General features: G+C 39.4%; 1 protein-coding gene across 1 annotated transcript; it reads right to left on the reverse strand.

Annotated features, from left to right (window-relative positions):
- Window positions 1-8877: 8877 nt before the first annotated feature.
- LOC108198072 (protein FAR1-RELATED SEQUENCE 5-like) lies at window positions 8878-12159 on the reverse strand. The gene is made up of 2 exons (XM_064089774.1): window positions 9927-12159; window positions 8878-9611 (listed from the first exon to the last, which is right to left on the reverse strand). The coding sequence occupies exons 1-2, from the start codon at window positions 12157-12159 to the stop codon at window positions 8878-8880; spliced, it is 2967 nt and encodes a 988-aa protein (XP_063945844.1).
- Between the last annotated feature and the right edge of the window lie 531 nt (window positions 12160-12690).

A 12690-nucleotide genomic window follows, 5' to 3' on the forward strand; every position in this document is an offset into this window, starting at 1 on the left:
AAGGTGTCACAGATCTCTATAAAATTCCGTATGTGCATATTGGGGTCTTCAGTAGGAGAACCCCCATACTGTACCGAGTTCTGGACCATTTGAATGGTTCCTGGTTTGATTTCAAAGGCTTTGGCTGCGATTGCAGGCCTGACAATGCTTGATTGGATATCATCGATCTTTGGCATAGAGAAATCCTTCAATGCCTTGCTGTCTGGTTGTGCTTCAGGTTCCGGCATTGTTTCAGAATCAGAAGAAGAAGATGACGTTGAATCAATTGCTTTTCTTTTACGGGTTTGAGAACGTGTTTGCATAAACGCGACCCAAGTACCTGAAATAAATAAAAGAAGAAAAGTGAGAAGAGAATAGAATCCTAGTCAGTGAATTTTAACGCACACTGAAGACAAGTACATAAACTAATTAATTAACACCGAGTCCCCGGCAGCGGCGCCAAAAACTTGTTCGCAAAAATCTACACGCAAGCGCACGTGATCACAAGTAATATATTAAGTTCGATCCCACAGAGACTGGTGAATTATGAATACGCACCTATGCAACAATGTATGATCAATTATCACTGCCAAGACAATTAACAAGGATTGGTTTCTTTTATACTAATAATTAAAATTACTAATCAAATTCAGAATAGGAAAACACATGGGATTCTAATTTCATTATCGAATTCATCTAGAATTGAAATTACTAAGTAACATGCGACTGTTGATCCTAATCAGACAACACGAAAGTAATACATGCCAACTCTCGTTGCACACATATCATACCAATCAAAATCCACAATTAAGATAGAAATCTCATGGACACCAACAAAGCTCAGACCCTATATCTCTATAGCGGTAGTGTAAGCAGAGAGGTTTAATAACAAGTCGTCTATCGTGATTACATAGGGTGATAAAAATAGTTCAAGTCTACCACAAATTATGTTTCATTCACATAATCCTATGTTTACATGGCATAGTTCTAAATTCGATCATCCACTCTCGCTTCAGAAAGAATTAACAAACAACTTAGAAGTTAGCTACGCTCCTAAGAAGAATAAGCACGGCTCATGCAAAGAAATCAACGTACGTCACAAAATCAAGTAATTAATATTCGTTACTAGATTACATCGATAAATCCATTAGAATCCCATGAAGGCGGTTAGTTCATAATCGAACTAATCGACATCATGGGTTCTAGTGAAAACATTATAAATAAAAGACAAGAATTAAATGGAATAAAAATGCTTGAATTAATAATAAAGATCACACGTTACAGATTGAAGTTCACGATTTCGCTCGAAACTGTCACTTCCTCGCGAAGAACGATCTAATACAACTGATAATGTGCTTGAATGATTAAACTGAAACTACGATATTGTTCTCTACTAAACTTCTTACTACGACTATGAGGCTAGGGTTTTTTTACACACGAGAAATAAAAATTACATTGACTAAGTCAACCGGGCCTCGACCGCTGCGAAAATCCATCAGAAAAGCTGTAAAAATCGGCCCGGGGAATTTCTGCGGAGCGCGGCCGCGCTAAGTGTAGCGCAGGCGCGCTAGTCACCAGATGTAGCGCGGGCGCGCTTGGCACTAGCGCGGGCGCGCTAGTGTCTGTGATGACAGCCTCGTTTCTTCGTTTCTCGCTCGTTCTCGCGTGCATGTCCTTCCTCGCTTCTAGTACCACTTCCGTAGGTGATCACGGTTGCATTTAGCATATGCAACAAGCCCTTTAAACCCCTAGATAGCTCTAGTGGACGAGTGTGCTCTCGTGAGGGTTTGTAGAAGATATACCCACAAAATCCCAAGTCGCGGTGAATCCATAATTCTCTATTCTTGCAAATAATGCACCAAAACCAACCTAAAATGATAGAAATTCACTTCATCACCTCAACTCGTGACCTGCACAGAAAAACAATAAAAACACATCAAAAGACACTAAACACTTAAGTACAACCAACCAATTTAAGTGGAAATGAAGGCCTATAAGTGTGTATAAATACCACTTATCAGCAGTCAAGTGAACTTCTCCTGTGCAAAGTGGACCAAGAAGCTCAGACTTCAGAAAGCAGAGGAAACACGAGTCAAAAGAACTTAGAAAGTTCTAAAGAAAGAGCAAGAGAAAGACGAAGACCCTCAGGCTGGGATCGTCAGATTTTGCAGTGGGAGGATGTTTATAAATTAAGTTTAATGCGATGTTTATCTTCACTTTTGTTCAACCTGCCCAATGTTCTGTGCTGCTTCAAAAAAAAAGATACACCCTTATATGGTCACTCATGTGCTGTAGGATGACAGTTCTGCTTTAATTTAATGTCAGCAGTGCAATATTAAAATTTTATTTTCCTACTTTGAAATTCTTTTAATATAAAATATATATATTACACGTAATTTATTTTAGTTCTATTACATATTAAATATTTTTGTAATTATTATTTATATAATATTAATCTATATTTATGATATTTTTATAATAAAATCTACATAGTTCACAAAATAATATACTTTATAATGTTTTGATTGCAGGTCTCTGTCTCCGATAAAATAACGGTCTCTGTAGAACTTTCCTTATATCTTATAATATAATAGCTTTTATTTTACTATTTTCATATCATTCGAAAAGATTTAAATTTTTAACATGATTTAATTTATTAAAGATGTAATTTTAAAAAAAATAAAATAAAGATCGAGGTCTCGCCGTGCGGCGAGGTTATGAAACTATAATAACATATTTTACTTATTTTTATTGAAAACATCAAAATTATTTATTTAAATTAAAAAATTTATCCTAATTTTCCATAAATAATATATCATTGTACATTCATGTTGATGCACAATAAAAATCTGATTTTGTGACTAATGTGTACATATTTACAAAAATAAGTATTACATTTAAACTCATGATAACAAAGGTGGATTTTTGTGAATACTAATACTAATGTATTCTTAATATATTTTAATATCATTCAAAAAGTATTTAAATTTTTAACATGATATATTTTATTGAAGATGTCACTGTAAAACAAATAAAATTAAGAATCGAGCTCTCTCTGCGAGGCTGAGAAACTATAATAATATATTTTTACTTATCTAAAACACTAAAATTATATATATTTAATTACTAGAATATTTCATAAATAATATAGTATTGTACATTCATGTTAATGCACGATAAAAATGAGATTATGTGACTAATTAGTACATATTAACAAAAATAAGTATTACATTTAAACTCCTCATAAAAAAGTCGGACTTTTTTCGTAAATACTAATACTAATATTTTTTAACATGATGTAATTTATTAAAGATCTTAATTTAAAACAAATAAAATAAAGAATTTAGGTCTCGCCTCGAGAAATTATCATAATATATTTTACTTATTTTTATTGTAAAAACTAAAATTATATATTTAACTTGCTATTTCTATCGAAATATTTCATAAAGAATATTTTCACGGTCATACGTACGCTCAGGTACGAAGATTGAAATCTATATTTTCACGGTCATACATATGCTCCGGTAAGTACGCTTAGTTATGAAATTCTTATTTATTATATTTTAATATTTTAGTTATTTTATTCTAATTATATTTTATACATTTAATTTAAAGCAATAGTTGATGGTTGATATGACAATTTTAATTAATATCAGTAAAATTCAAACTTTTTTTAGCATACATGAAAGGAATCTTGCTCTGTATGTGCAGGCACTTAAGTATATTTATTGGTCTAGAATTTCAAGACTAATGCTCCTGCCGCCGTGTAAAATATCTTATATTCAGTTCCGTCATCATAAATTAAATTTAACATCGTTAAACTTCAAATCACTCGAAGATTAATACTATTACATTGTGGTTTAGAGAATAACAATTATGATTCCCAACACTATAAACACTTATTGTATTTTCATTAGTCAATATTATAATTAAAAACATATTATAATTAAAAACATATTATAATTAATTATTTAAAATTAAAAATTCAAGCGTTACCGTGTGCGAAGCACGGGCCAAATTGCTAGTGAAGACTAAAGAGTACACAACTTCTGTAATCTATATAGCTGAGGCAGGCCTGGCCCAGACGGAGGGCAATCAGGACGACCGCCCAGGGCCCAAAAAGTTTAAGGGCCCAAAATTTGTATAATTTATGTATTGTTATTAGTATATATAAGCCTATTCTATCCTTAGCGACTACGTCCGTAACTAAACTAATGGTACTATCAATTATGCAATAACACATAAATGTCATCAAACATTTGTTTAATCCTCTTTTTTTACATCCTGTACACTTTATTGTTTTGGGTCCTGTTCCCTGACAACTGTGTGTCAGGGAACAGTTATCCAACACATCATTCCCCAGCCGTTGGATCGTTGATCCAACGGCTGGGGTAAAAGGAAAAATTTTTAGCGTTCCGCGGTTTTTTTCCGCGGATGGGGTGTTTTCAACAGACGATCCGCGTATTTTTTCCGCGGATCAACGGTAGTTTTTTAAGCGTTCCGCGGTTAATATCCGCGGAACTATCAGACGCGTTTTAAAACGCAGAAACCGCGCACATTTATCAGTTACATGTTTTAAAGGAGAAGAAACACATAACAGTTCCCTACTTTGATAAGAACAGCACAACCCGCGATCTTCAAGTACAGAACACCAACCAAATTCGATTATCATCATCATCATTGATAAGGTGCGTACCAAATTCGATTACATCCTTATATGGATTCTCATGTTTTGTGTGCTTCATGTTTGTATATGGTGCTTGATCATTTAGTTTGAACGATTGATTTGAAACTCAATAGTTGAATTGCACGTGTAATTGCTTGGTACTTGATTTCGGCGTGAAACATGTCATGTATATTATGTATTGTAGTTCGTTTAAGTGTATGAATACAAGGTGTTTGTCAAAATGTCTGAATGAAAAAATTGATTTTTTTCGTTCGTTTTTTGTATATATGTATGGGTGGTGTACGTACAACACCTAAACCTCTGTATATGTATGTATGTGTGCTTTTCCTAAACCTTTATATGATCAATGTACCTTGATTTCTTGGTTTTTTTGTTGATTTTGATTAGTGCTTTTCCTACCGAAATTTGACTGGAATCATATAAATGGTTGTGTGGATATAGTATATGTAGGTAGTTTGTGGAGTTTGTAGTGGAAGGAGGTGTTCGGTGTGATTGTGATTATGCCCCTAATTTACTTCATAGTTTGAATATTGGTAGAATAGACTAAGAAAAGGAGGTGTTCGTTGTGATTGTGAACTTCTTATGCTTTACTTGAATCTTTTAGTTTTATGTTGTCTGATGTTGATTTCATGTTACATTGTCAGGATGTAAGATATTCTACCAGGGCCAGTTAGTCAGGAAGTTATCTTAGATAACTCGTATCATGTGAGTGCTGCTGTTTGGGCTGGTGTTGATCGGGGTCCATTGGAGTGTTTCTGTGGCAACCGGTCTATGAGGAGCTGGTTTCTTTCTGATGCTCAGAAGGAAATTCTACATGCTATAGGGTTTGGCGTGTTTGCCAATCCCAGACTTATACTTCAGACTGACGCGAGGCTAGTGAGTGCTCTTGTTGAGAGGTGGCGTCCAGAGACCAACACATTCTTCATGAGACAGGGGGAGATGACTGTGACCTTGGAGGATGTTGGTTACATATTGGGGTTGCCCATTCATGGTCGGCCTTTAGTGGGAGATGCTATTGACAACCAGAAGGACTTTTTTCGGAGGAACTGGTTTGAGGAGTTGTCGACAGCTGACGTGGATTCGGCTCATACTAGGGGCGGGGTGAGGTACACATGGTTGTTTGAGACGTACGGAGCTGATCCCGGTCCTGATCCAGAGCGGATTCTCATCCACACGCAGGCCTATTTGTTCGTTGTTGTAGGTGCTGTTCTTTTTCCTACTACTAGTAGGAATGTGGTGCATCCCCGGTATCTCCGCCATCTTCGCAGACTGAGGGAGATTCCTACATGGTCTTGGGGTTCGGCAGTGTTGTCTTACTTGTACAGGGGGTTGTATAACGCCACACAGAAGGATGCCAAGAAGATATCATGTTGTGTGTGGTTGTTGATGCTATGGTCTTATGAGAGGTTCGAGATTGGTAGACCTATTCCCGATGAGAGCAGGGGCAGCTATCCGGTAGCTGAGTTCTGGGCTATGCCTGACGAGGATGAGGAGGAGGACGAGGGTAAGGGGAAGAAGGGGAAGGTGGAGGGCAAGGGGACGGGAAAGGAAGAGGCGAAGGGCAAGGGGAAGGGGAAGGGGAAGGGAAAGGAAGAGGTGAAGGGCAAGGGGAAGGGGAAGGAAGAGGGGAAGGGGAAGGGGAAGAGGGGTAAGGGGAAGGGGAAGGGGAAGGAGCCTGATATTCCCGAGGAGATTGAGGAGGAGGAGGAGATTGAGGAGCAGGGCTGGATTGTGGGTGGGAAGAGGAAACGGGTTAGGCGTGACAGTAGAGCGGCGCCTCATCATAGCTTGCCACATTACAGGGGTGAGTTTGATGGGGTAGCTTCAGACGTACTGAGTTGGACACCCTATTCCGAATTTCATGAGATGGAAGGGGATTCGGATGGGGATCATGACATATCTGCAGAGGATTGGGAGGCTCGTTATGCTGGCCTTGCTCGGGTCCCATTACTTCATTATGACATAGTGGAGTATCAGCATTCAGATAGGGTGTTGAGACAGTTTGGTTTGAGGCAGCCTATTCCCCCCTCTCCGGTATCCATGACTCGGTACAGGCAGGAGAAAGAAGTGTTTCTGATACGTGATTGGCGTGCTGTATGGTTTGCTGAGATTGGAGAGTGGGAGCGTTTTGTGGATCACCCCGAGGTTGTGGTGGCTCAGCATTCACTGGACGCCGATGACACAGGTTACTTGGAGTGGTACGAGCACATTTCCAGGCGCCGCGTTGGGAAGCCACAGCCTGTGCCACAGCCGCAGTATTCCACCAGGGAGTTGTTTGACAACCTTCAGGCATTTCAACTTGTAAGTTTGTTTACCCTTTGATAGTACTAAAGTTAAGCTTCCTTTATTCGTACTTTGTATGTATCTAATTTCATGACATCAAACTATCTGCAGATTCAGAAGGGTTTGGAATGCCTGAAGAAGATTGATTCAACCATCCCTGAAGGCTATCGCGAGGAATTTAGAGAGATTGCCCCGATATTTCTCGAGCCGTACTGCCGTTTCATGCAACAGGTAAAGGGCCAAGCATACACCCCTCCTGTTTTCGACCATGTCCATCTATCGGCTGTGGCAAAGAGGCCAACTGTTGCAGACGTCTCCCCCCATGATATCATTGATATGACACAGCCGTCTCAGCAGACTACACAGGTCCCTACTCAGCCTACTGTTCCCGCATCACAGGCCACTGCCTCGAGGCCCGAGAAGATGGATGTCCGTAGGCCTGTTGAACAGAAGTGGCTGATAAGTAAGAAGCTTTCAGAGGAGAAGATGGCCACCATTAGGAGAGACTGGGGATGGGTACGAGGTCAGCCTGTGGGGCTTCGGGGTGGAATTAAACATGATCTCATGTTCAATTTGGCGGAGAATTCAATGCAGAGCTTGGCTCGAGAAGTTTCTTCTTTTTTCTTATATCAATTTGAAGTCTCATTCGTTTGACCTATATTTTGTTGATTGTGTTTTTAGGTTGGACTGTTGGCGAGGATGCTTCGTTATCTTGGCCCCTGACTGACTGTGCCGGAGGAGGACCCTCTAGTCCAGGTCTGGGATGCAATGCCGAAGCAGAATAACTACACTGATTGCGGGGTTTATATTTGCAAGTATATGGATTATCTCTTGCAAGGATATGACCTCTCTACCTTGGTGTGGGACGCTTCAGACCTCGAGGTCTTCCGTTACAGGATTGCCAAGGAGCTTCAGAAGGGGAAAGCAAGATCCATCCCAAACCACCGGATGAGCCAGAGGGTCGCGCAGCAAGCTTAGGACTTTTATTTATTTCCTTATTCTACGAGGATTTGTAGGGAATTATTTGAACAATGATATCATGTAGTTAAGATTGGTTTAATATTTATGAATGAAACATTTGTTTGCGTTTATATCGGTCGTTCATCGACCGTGTCACTTCCCCGATTCCCTTTTATTTATTTTAGAATTTGTGGTTGTTATGTGCTTTTCCCCATCCCTTTTACTGTGTTGCCTTTGGAATTTCATTATATATGTTGTCATTTAATTTGGTATTTTTTGGAGATACTTCATTTTTTGGAGTTTTGAAAATTTTGGCGATTTGGGTCACATATTTGCCCTTTTTGAAATTTTGTGAAATTTTTATTTTGGATTTTTTACACTGCAATGTTGTTGAAAGTGTTGGGATTGTTATACAGGGGTTCAAAACAGGTGGGAATGTGCAGAAACAGACTGCACATTCCAAAAAATCTTTCTGATGGTTCCGCGGAAAATAACCGCGGAACGTGTGTTTTCTTCTGGACGTTCCGCGGTTATTTTCCGCGGAACTATCAGAAAGATTTTTTTTTTTTTTTTACATCCTTTTAACTGGCAAGACTGTTTTAACAGAGCATACGGGGTCCTGAACTGTGTTATGACTTATAAACTATGATACAACTTTATTCTAATACTCGAAACCATTCTATTTGAAAATGACCATTACCGCCATTTTTCCGAACTTTGCATTCAAGTTGCCGCTACTAGGCACATTCAACTATTTTAAAAAAATTAGAGTAGACTAGAATCATCATAATTGAGGTAGTCCGAAGACCCACTGTAAGTTTAACATAACTACCAATGAGAAAATAATTAGTGCATAATATTGTCATTTTAATGTCAATAATACATCGAATGGTGTGTAGTAAAGTACGTTTACACCAAAATACATATAAAACCTAAATTCAACACGATTCAGGTACGTCGGAAGCTAACTAACTAAAAATCGCTAAAATGTTGGAGAAGCCACCCGATAATCGGTGCGTGGAAGTTCCGGGCGGTGCATCAGCTCTAACGAAGCATGCCACCCAATACAGCACGACAACACAACCTTCACGGAGCACACCATCAGTCACATTGGCATGAGTATTGTGGTCATTCCATATTGTGACACGAATGCTACTAGACCCATCATAGAGACGAAATGTTGCAAATGGTGCTTTGCCGGTAATCCATTTCCCCGTATCATCACCATCTAGATGGGACACCCAACCCTTCACATATTCAATACGCATTTGGTCACGCATGCAACCCGCGCGAGGCCTCAATTTGTGAATGTCGGCTATCCTATCACACTCAACAATCCAACCACCATCCCACGGGGAGACTTTGTTTGGGCCACCGGGGTACTCCTGACCTAAGTTCAAAATTGGGAGAAAATATGGGGTCAAGTTGTACGCCACCCTTTCGAACATGTTATCGCTTGCACACCACTGACATGCTTCAGTCCAACATCTTGACCGGTAGGCCTCTTCGTCAGCTGGGTACAACGCATTGTCTTCTTCTTCCACTAGGGGAGGTGGTTCGTACATTTCTGCTAATTCGTCAAGATGACGCCATGCTTCCTCCAACTCACTAAAGGTAGGTGAATCTACCATTTCATCCGAGTCCGAGAATGAATTGCTTACGTGTGACACTGAGTCATTATCCGAAGCGTCGGTCATTTTACCTACAAATTCAACAATGAACAAGTTAGTTACTACGAAGAACATATAATGCACAAATAAAACATAAGGGATTTGTAATTACAATTGGGCAGTTGAAGCTTTTGTTAAAGTATCTTGTTTTTTTTTCGGACACGTTCTAACATCATGTCCTAACATAGTGCAATAGCGGCATTTTCTTTTTGCTTTTGTAAGTTCCTCAAGTGGACTTTTATGACGGTGCTCTTTTTTCCGCCCCTTCGTTTTCGACACCAAGGGGTCAAGGATATTCTCATGCAACTTTTCACCGCTTCCTTGTGTTGTTTGTGTATTGAATTCACCTCCTTCACGTTCTACCCCGTCAACGGGCATTTTCTCAATAATCTCCGTTTCTCGATTAATAACCCCAACGGCATATTCATACCGCTCTTTCGACGCGGAGCAACTATGACTAAAAGCCATGGTAAGTAAGGTCATGTGGTTAAATCTTTCCGTGGGAGTCAACTCATGAGATGGTGATTCAACTTCGGATGTTTGATATGGCAACACGCCATCAACTCTATTGGCATCCTTTGTCCAACGCCGTTTCACAAAATGTTCCGGTAGTTCCGCCACACACCTCTTCGTCAACACGGCAATAATGTGACGGCATGGCATGCCAACATGGTCATACATTCTACAAATGCATGAACCCCGTAATGACGCCTTGTTGAATGATACAAGATACATGGTTCTCTGAGATGCACCCGTCAACGGTCTATAACATTTGTAGAATGTGTCTTCAACATCTTCCAAAGACCGATCTCTATCTTTCTCCACGAAGTACTTATTTGCTTCAACCAATTGTTCTTGAAATCTTCGAAACATTTTTTTGGTATAAATGGAAGCCGCGTGGTGCTCCAAGGCGGTTTTCATTTGCATGCAACGACTTCTATGATACGTATTGTAATCCTCATCTTTCTCACGCATAAATTGCCTCTCCAAAGCTTTTTGTGCACCCTCAACAAAATCCTTCAAACCGGTGCAAGAACCAACATAGGCATCAAAATAGGCATTCATTCCTTCACTTCTTGATGTGGTTTTCTGACCCGCAGAAAAAGTGTTTCTTGTGTAAGCCTCCACCCACTTATGCTTCAAAGCATATAACCCTTGAAGCCATGTATTGCCTTCCAAATTGTATTTCAAAATCAAAGCCTTCCACCGATCCTCAAACACAACTTCAGTCAAAGAGTGATAGATGCAATTGTTGAAATCAAATTTAAACCCTTCCTTTGAGTAATATGTTGCAAGTTTCTCGGGGAATTTGTTGCTAATGTGCCATGAGCATAACAAATGTGAGGTATTCGGTAGTTGTGATTCAATAGCCGCGGCCATGGCTTGATCTTGATCGGTTATGATAGCTAGGGGTTCTTTGCCTTCGATCGCCTCTAGCCAAGTACTCAAAACCCACTCAAAAGTTGTCTTCAATTCATCCCGCACGAGTGCAAAACCAAAAACTATTGATTGATAATGATGGTTGACTCCGGTGAAAGGCACAAACGGCATAGCATATCTAGTAGTTCGATATGTTGTGTCAAACGCAACCACATCACCAAAATTTCGATAGGCCATCATAGAGCGGGGATCGACCCATACAAGACACTTCAATCTTTGTTCGTCATCAAGGAGAGTCTTGATAAAAAACTTACCGCCACTCTCTTCTTTCAAACGATACAACAAATCCAAACCGGCTTGAGCATCGTTTACTCCCATGTTGTCCTTTCTAAAATCGCGCGCGACATTTCTTAAATGTTGGCTATTAAAACCTACTTGTTCCGCTCCCCCGTGCATTTGACCAAAAATATTCATTTGTTGTCTTGGTGGGACACCCGAAGCATGTAAGGTCTTGATTAAATTTCTTTGAGCCGCGGTCACATGTCTCTCCCGTCTTATCAAACTCATCTTCGAAGGAGTAACGACTTCGTGATTGTGTTCTAATTCCAAAGAGGTTATCTCCCAATGAGTTGATTTTTTCTTATTAACCACGTACATTCTAACTTTGCAACCACTTCTAGGCAGCACATCTCTACGCCGTTTGCCCTTAACACTCCCAACACTACCAATCAATATTTCTTCTTCCTCAACGGGGTTTTTCCCGCGATTTTCCCCCGCTAAATTACAGACGTACATTCGACCATATATGGATTTATCATTGACTCGCCTCTGCGTGTTTTGTATCTTAATTGCAAAACCATGGTTTAAAGCATACGCCCTAAATAAATTTTCCGCCCTTTGTAAATTAGCAAATTTTTGATTCAAGCAAGGGATACTAATAGGCTCATCTTCGTCCACAATATTATCACTACTATCATGCAAATTATCACTACTTTCATGCATACTACCTCTATTCTCATGCAAAATTTCTTCTTCATCTAATTGCTCACTACAAAAAAACTCCTCACCATCACTATCAACATTAACATAATCAATATTACCTCTATCATTACCACATTTACCATCATCATCATGTACATCAACATAATCATTTTTTTTTAAACTTTTTCTACCTTCAAATCTTGCAAACATCTTATCCATTACAACACAACAAAATAACAACAACACACCACTACAACACACCACTACAAATGGAGCTTACCCAAGGGAAGGATGGGTCTTGGAAGAGAGAAATGAAGAAATTCTGCTGCTCAAAATGCTGAAATGAAGATTTTTTTGGAATTGAAGTGTTGAATGATCACATCTAGGTTATAAATCATCAACTGCACCCGTCTGATAGTTCCGCGGATATTAACCGCGGAACGCTTAAAAAACTCCCGCTGATCCGCGGAAAAAATACGCGGAACGTCTATTGAAAACAGCCCTTCCGCGGAAAAAAACCGCGGAACGCTAAAAACTTTTTCTTTTACCCCAGCCGTTGGATCAACGATCCAACGGCTGTGGAGTGATGTGTTGGATAACTGTTCCCTGACACACAGTTGTCAGGGAACAGGACCCTATTGTTTTATAGTTATTTTTGTACGGAAGTTGACTAAAATTTGAGTTTGCATTGCTACAAGATCATATTTTATCAAATTTAGTGAAGCAAAAAAAATTAGATCCCATTTTCTT

This window comes from Daucus carota, chromosome 3 (assembly GCF_001625215.2).
Source record: "Daucus carota subsp. sativus chromosome 3, DH1 v3.0, whole genome shotgun sequence".
NCBI classification, from domain to species: Eukaryota; Viridiplantae; Streptophyta; class Magnoliopsida; order Apiales; family Apiaceae; genus Daucus; species Daucus carota.

Coding starts and splice junctions, on each gene's coding strand:
- LOC108198072 (XM_064089774.1), bottom strand. CDS start 12,159: ATGGATAAGATGTTTGCAAGATTTGAAGGTAGAAAAAGTTTAAAAAAA. Junction 9,612..9,926: donor CGGGGTAGAACGTGAAGGAG/GTGAATTCAATA, acceptor TTGAATTTGTAG/GTAAAATGACCGACGCTTCG.